We start from the raw sequence: 6,541 nt of genomic DNA, 5'->3' as shown, positions 1-6,541 counted from the left end.
TTGAATTTTCTTCCTATGTATTTTAGACTATTAAGATCATTTAGAACTTGCCAATATTTTGCTTTTCTGCGTTTTTTAAAAAGGCACGTCTTTCTGTGCATAATCTGTAACAAAGAAAAAATAACGCAACATTTGAGAGTGTGACCACTGGTCATACTTAAATGCAGAATCAGTGTATGCATTTATTCCAAATTCCATCAATCCTTCAGTTGCGAACAATATTAACATTAGAACATGACAAAACTTCATTTTGCACAGATGAACTCAACCCAGGATTTCTTTTTCTTTTTTTTTAAGAGCTGAGAGCATATTTACGGAGTTCAAAGCCGCACCCAGCAGGACCTAAGCGTTCCCTCAACAAAACTGGCAGTCCACCAACCGCTGCGTCCCAGGGCACCGTGAAGGATGTTGATAAACCGAGGAGAGAGTCACGTCCTGGTACTCGGGGCCCCGGCCCTAGGTTCCTTAATCTCGAGGTTAGGGGGTCGGAGCCGCGGGGCTCCCCACCTTTTCCAACCCTTCCCCAACCTCTCCCCAACCTCTCCCCTCCGAGTCCCAGCCCCGCCCCTATTTGGTTTCCAATCCCATCCTGCCTGGCGCTCGAGCGGCCAATCAGGAGGCGGTCCCGCCAAGGGGGGCGGGACAAGGGCCGGAGCTGAGGGGCGGAGTCTGAAGAAGCCAATTTCAGCCGCGGGGCTGGCTGGAGACGCGAGAGTAGAGGTACCCTGCAGCGTTCTGCAGCGCCAGACACCATGGCGGACAGCCGGGATCCAGCTAGCGACCAAATGAAGCTCTGGAAGGAGCAGCGGGCAGTGCAGGTACACCCTGCGCTCTCTGAGCCGGCCCTACGGTCCGCGCAGAAAGTTAGGTGTCCGCGAGTAACCGCCCCTGCTTCTCCAGCGCGGCGGTTCGGTGGGGCAGTACCACAGATAACGGGCGGGTTGTGTGTGTGTGTGTGTGTGTGTGTGTGTGTGTGCGCGTGCGTGTGCGCGTGCGCGTGCGCGTGCGCGTGCGCGCGCTGCCGTTCGGTCTTATATTCGCAGGCAGGAGGGGAGAGGGTTCTGGGGCGGTGGGCAGCAGGATTTGTTAGGGCCGCAGGTCGCGGGTGGTTGGCTTATAATTTTGCGCTTTTGCCAGCTGGGACAGAGGTCGCAGCTTGAGGCAGGAGTGAAGGCTCATGGGGAAAGAGGCAGAGAGCTGCAGCTGCAAGAAAGGAAGTGAGGGGGGAGGTCGGAACAAGCTCTAGCTTTGCCCTTGCTGAAACAGTGACTACCAGCTTTCATATTTGTGGGGTACCAGGGGGACAGGGACCGTGTTTTATCATGTCGACGTCCCCAGCACCGTACACACAGCATTAAACGACTAAATAAAAAGATTTTTATACCTATGATTTCGTTTGCACTTAAAAACACCAAGTCTAGGGCCTCCCTGGTGGCGCAAGTGGTTGAGAGTCCGCCTGCCGATGCAGGGGATACGGGTTCGTGCCCCGGTCTGGGAGGATCCCATATGCCGCGGAGCGGCTGGGCCCGTGAGCCATGGCCGCTGAGCCTGCGCGTCCGGAGCCTGCGCGTCCGGAGCCTGTGCTCCGCAACGGGGGAGGCCACAACAGTGAGAGGCCCGCATACCACAAAAAAAAAAAAAAAAAAAAAAAACCCACCAAGTCTAGCATTTTAGAGCTAGAAGTGAACTTAGTGATTAATTAATGCGCTTATTTACACGTATGCTTTGAATGCCAGCATGTGCTAGGAACAGTGCTGGGTGAGTGGTACAAATTCCAATGAGGCCAGAGTTGCACCACCCAGAAGCTCCAGGTCCAGTCTGGGAGACAAGACAGATAAACAAATGATTACCATCCAACGTGGTGAGGGCGCTAATATAGGTTATCTGCAGAATGAAAGGGAGTGACTGACTGGGCTGGCAGGCTTCTCAAAGCAGGTGACATCTGAACAAGCGCTTTAAAGATGAGTAGGATTTCAGCCCAGTGGTGGTGGGCCAGGCATTACCTGGCCTGTACCCTGGGGCGCAGAGCCTTAAAGGGCATCTCTGAGGAGGTTGCATGGGATGAGAGCATTTATTATTATTTTTTTAATTGATCTTTATTGGAGTATAATTGCTTCACAATACTGTGTTAGTTTCTGCACTTCAGTTTTGAGTGTTCTTTTGTCAACTTGGCCCAGAGAGTCTGAGGGACTTGCCCAGTTCCCATGGTGGCTGGTTAATGGCAGAGAGAGGACTAGAGTCATGCTTTCCTTGTCTTGTCTTTCTTAAAACCAGGTTAGTGTTAATGAACTAGTATTAATGCTGAGTTCCCATGGATTGCCTTATAGTTCCTTGTTTGTGAGAAGGCTGCCATTCTCTTCTAAGAGCCTGGAAAATTTATCATTTTGTTCCTTATATGCTACTAGGGTATTTAGCTCTTCATGAGTTCTTAGTCAAAGTGACCCAGAGAGACTTAGCATCTGATCAATCAAGGACAAGCAGTTAGTTAGTGGCAGGGTCAAGATTAGAACTCAGCTTCTTGGGGCCAGGACTCTCTCCATACCCAGTGGTTGCTGCATCCTGGTTCGCATGGAGGTTTTCATGAATACTCGGTGAACTGAAAAAAATATGGACAGTGTAGTGAGTTTTTCATAAAACAAAATGTATTCTCTTTAAAGGACTCCCCTGAGACTAGCTTGCCTCTTCACTGTTTGGGAGAATCATTAACTGTTGTTAAGTCATTATGACCTCGCTGGTGATTTACCCTACCTGGTCACCGTTGTGAGAAACAGCTGGCTCGCAAAGCACATCTATAATTTGGGCACTTCCAGGTGAAATACTGCTGTCTCCTCTGCCCATGCATCTCGGTGCACTGTTTACATTGTCCTGATTGGCAGTCACATTGATGTCTTGTTGTTCCTTACTTGAGATGCTCTGAGTGAAAACTGCTTATTTCTTTGAGGTGACTCCCCCCACCAAATGGAATTTTGCATATGTCACATGACCTTTGTAATTTTCCAGTGCTTTCTTTTGAAAATTTTCAAACATTCAGAAAAGTGGGAAGAATTGTGTAGTGTATGCCCATATATCCACCACATTTTTTTTTGCTGTGTATTTTTTATTACGTTATTCCATCTGTCTATCCCTTCATACATCCTTTAACCTGTGTTTTGGAGGTGCATTTCAGAGTAAGTTGTAGACATCAGCAGACTTGACTCAGCATGCAAATTAACAGCATTCGATGCTTATTTATGTTAAGGCAAAACTTATATACAAGGAAATATACAAATATTAAGTGCACCATTATTATATACAAGGAAATATACAAATATTAAGTGCACCATTATTATATACAAGGAAATATACAAATATTAAGTGCACCATTCTGTGCTTTTTGATAAATATAAACACCTGTGCATCCGGTTCCTTTATTAAGGTACAGAAGATTCTCATTACCCTGGAATGTTCCCTCATGCTGTTTCCAGTCTTTTCCTGCAACCCCTGCAGTCTTGCCCCAGGCAACCATGTTGATTTTCTTTTTTAACCATCGATTTATGTACTTTTTGTGTAATGCTGCTTTCATTCAGCAAATATGTTTTAAATTTAAAAAAATGTTTTAGAATTCATTCACGTCATTGCATGTATCCATGGTTCTTTATATTGCTGAGTAGTATTCCACTGTATGATTAGACCACCACATGTTTATCCGGTTGCTGGGCACCTGGGCTATTCCCAGTGTGTGGCTGTTATTAATAAAGGTTCTATAAAGAATCTTGTATAAATCTTTTTGTACACATATGCTTTTATTTCTTTTAAAACATACCTATGAGTAGAATTGCTGGGTAAGTGAGTAAGGTAATTGAATGTCTTGTGAGAAACTCGTAAGCCTTTTTCCCATGCAGTTGTACCATTTTACAGTTCCATCAACTGAGTTTGAGAGTTCCAGTTGCTCTACATCCTGCCATCTTTTGGTATTGTCATTCTTTTAACTTAAGCCATTCTGGTGGGTAGGAAGCGGTATTTGCATTGCTCTGATGACCAGTGATGCTGAGCATCTTTTCATATGCTTATTTGACCATTGGTATATATGTCTTTGATGTATCTGGTCCAATCTTTTGTCCTTTGAAACATTGGATTGTTTGTCTTATTATCCTTAATTCATAGCCCATATTTTAAGTACAGTCATGTATGGGCCAGGTGCTGTAATAATATTATACATCCCAAAGTGTATAATGGCATAAACATATTGGAAGTTTATTTCTCTCTTACATGATTAGCCAAAGTGGTTTGAGGTTGAAGAAGGGGGTAGTGAGTACTCTGCGGCCCACAGTTATTGAGGGCTGCAGGCTGAAGGAGGACTCCCCGTTGTCAACACATGGTTTCTTAATGTTGCCCTTGACATCACTGTCTAGTCACAGAAGGTTAAGAGCATGGCAGAGAGTGTGAGGGAGGTTTAGAGGCCAGGCTGGAAGTGCTGTAGGTCACTTCTACTCACATTCCATTGTCTAGCACCCTGTCACATGGCCACACCTACTGTGAGGGAGGCTGGGAAGCATAGTCTACCTCTGTGCCTAGGTAGCCAACCCTACTACATTGTATCCAAACATACGTTCCACGTGGTGATGATCTCTCTAGCCATTTTCTTGTGATGTGGTGATGAGCAAACAGACATAATCTCTTTTAAAAGGGTATGTCCTTTTTACTTTCTGACTTTAACATATTCTTTCTGTTAGAAAATTATGACAGTAAAGGGTGGTATTTTTAAAAAAATCTCCACTTGCTTGGCAAATTTTTTTTTTATAAGTGGGCAGCTCTGTGTCAGTATCCTGCCTCCCACCCCCAGTTTGTTTTTATTTTTTCTGGATTGTGAGAGCTTTAAGTTATGGAACGACTGTTGGAGGGCACCCTGCTGTCTCCATCCTCAAGAACTAGATGCCGAATGTCAAACTGGGTGTCTCCTTCTTTAGGACCTTTGTCAGCCAGCATGAAAGCAATTTTTTGAGTGTCTCTCCTTGTGGGAATATTTTGTTGCTGACAGGTGAATTGGGATCTTTGTGAACTTTAATAAGCGAGCGATGAGTGAATCACATGTTCATAGGTATGACTTGGATCTTCTTAAAAACTTTATTTTTTTTTTTCTGTCAAAATACCTTGAAGGGAGGGAGGTGGTTCTCCATGTATTTCCAGTCGCTCTGAATGGAACGTAGATGGAAACTTTGTTGTTCATTGCTTAGAGTGCCACTGGCTCTTCCTTTGGGATACTTAGGGTAATTGTTAGCCTCTGATCCCTTAAAAACTGAAGAATTTGAGCATTTCAAGGGAACCTTTTTTTTTTTAACAGTTCCCTTATTACTTGGGAGAGAGGTTGGGTCTTATCCCATCCATTCCTGTCAATGAGTCATAAGACAGAGCCTTTGAGGGTTTATGTATTTTTTAGGGTAACTTGATAATAACTGCATTGACGTTACACTGCTAACATTCAGGCTGGAGAAGTAGTGACTCAGTAACTTCTTGTGCACACGTGCTTTCATTTCTGGTGGCAACGACCTAGGAGTGAGACATAGTATGGCAGAAAGAGAGAGAGACAGATGGACATTAGGAGAAGTTGAATTAAAATTTCTAAGCTTTTAGTTCTTTTAGCCAACATCTAGACCACTCTGTATTTTTTTCCTGGTAAGAAAAGAGAGGCTGATTGTGAAACATAAAACAAGCAAATATTTATTTTTGTTTATTTTCTCACTTTTGTTCTTCATTTTCTTTCTGGTACTGTGACTACTGTAGTTTCTACTACAAAGAGTAATGAAACCTTTTATATTTGTGGATCAGTTGTCCTTCATTTTTTGAGCCTTTCTCTCCTCTTATTCCCTACTTTTTTAAAAAATTGAAGGACCAGAGCAATTCCCAGTGCTATCAGATTTATTTAGTAAAGTCAGTTTCAAGACAGAGAAAACCTCTTTTGCAGTAGTTATTCTGTATATTTTCAAGGTTCTTTTCTTGGTGGGATTATTCTAATTGTTTGCTAATTATTGAAAACCAGTATCAGTGTGTTTTAACCATATCTTGCTGGATGTGGACAACTCACCAAGAAGAGAGGAGAAAAATATTAGCAACTACTGTGACATGTTTCCTCTTCGAAAAAATAATACAAAAGTGCCTTGCTGGAAAAACAAACATTTCCTATTTGAGTGAGGGAGGAGGTGTGTTCAGTCAGTCTGTGCTCAGCCATCCAACCATGTGACCTTGAAGTCTGACATTTATTTATCTTCCTTGTAGAAGGCAACTTTTTAGTTTTTTCTGGAATTAAAACTATCCACTAGAATCTAAGAAAATGATACAAATGAACTTATTTACAAAACAGAAATAGACTCACAGACATAGAAAGAAAATTTATGGTTAACAAAGGGGAAAGTGGGCAGGGGGGAGGGATAAATTAGGAGTTTGGGATTAAGTTATACACACTACTATAAATAAAAGAGATAACCCACAAGGACCTACTGTATACTGTATAGCATAGGGAACTATACTCAATATCTTGTAATAACCTATAGTGGAAAGGAATCTA

The 6,541-nt window shown here is 43.2% G+C and overlaps 1 protein-coding gene across 1 annotated transcript in view; it reads left to right on the top strand.

Annotated features, from left to right (window-relative positions):
• The first annotated feature begins 685 nt into the window (after window positions 1-685).
• CAT (catalase) overlaps window positions 686-6,541 on the top strand; it is a 37,765-nt gene continuing 31,909 nt past the window's right edge. Inside the window, exon 1 of the mRNA XM_060103267.1 lies at window positions 686-818. Coding sequence (XP_059959250.1) covers window positions 753-818 — 66 coding nt within the window. The 5' untranslated portion in view covers window positions 686-752. The remainder of the gene's footprint in view (window positions 819-6,541) is intronic.

Source organism: Mesoplodon densirostris, chromosome 7 (assembly GCF_025265405.1).
Source record: "Mesoplodon densirostris isolate mMesDen1 chromosome 7, mMesDen1 primary haplotype, whole genome shotgun sequence".
Lineage (NCBI taxonomy): Eukaryota > Metazoa > Chordata > Mammalia > Artiodactyla > Ziphiidae > Mesoplodon > Mesoplodon densirostris.
The sequence above is the reverse complement of the archived record's forward strand: the minus strand, read 5'-3'. Positions and strand labels throughout refer to the sequence as shown.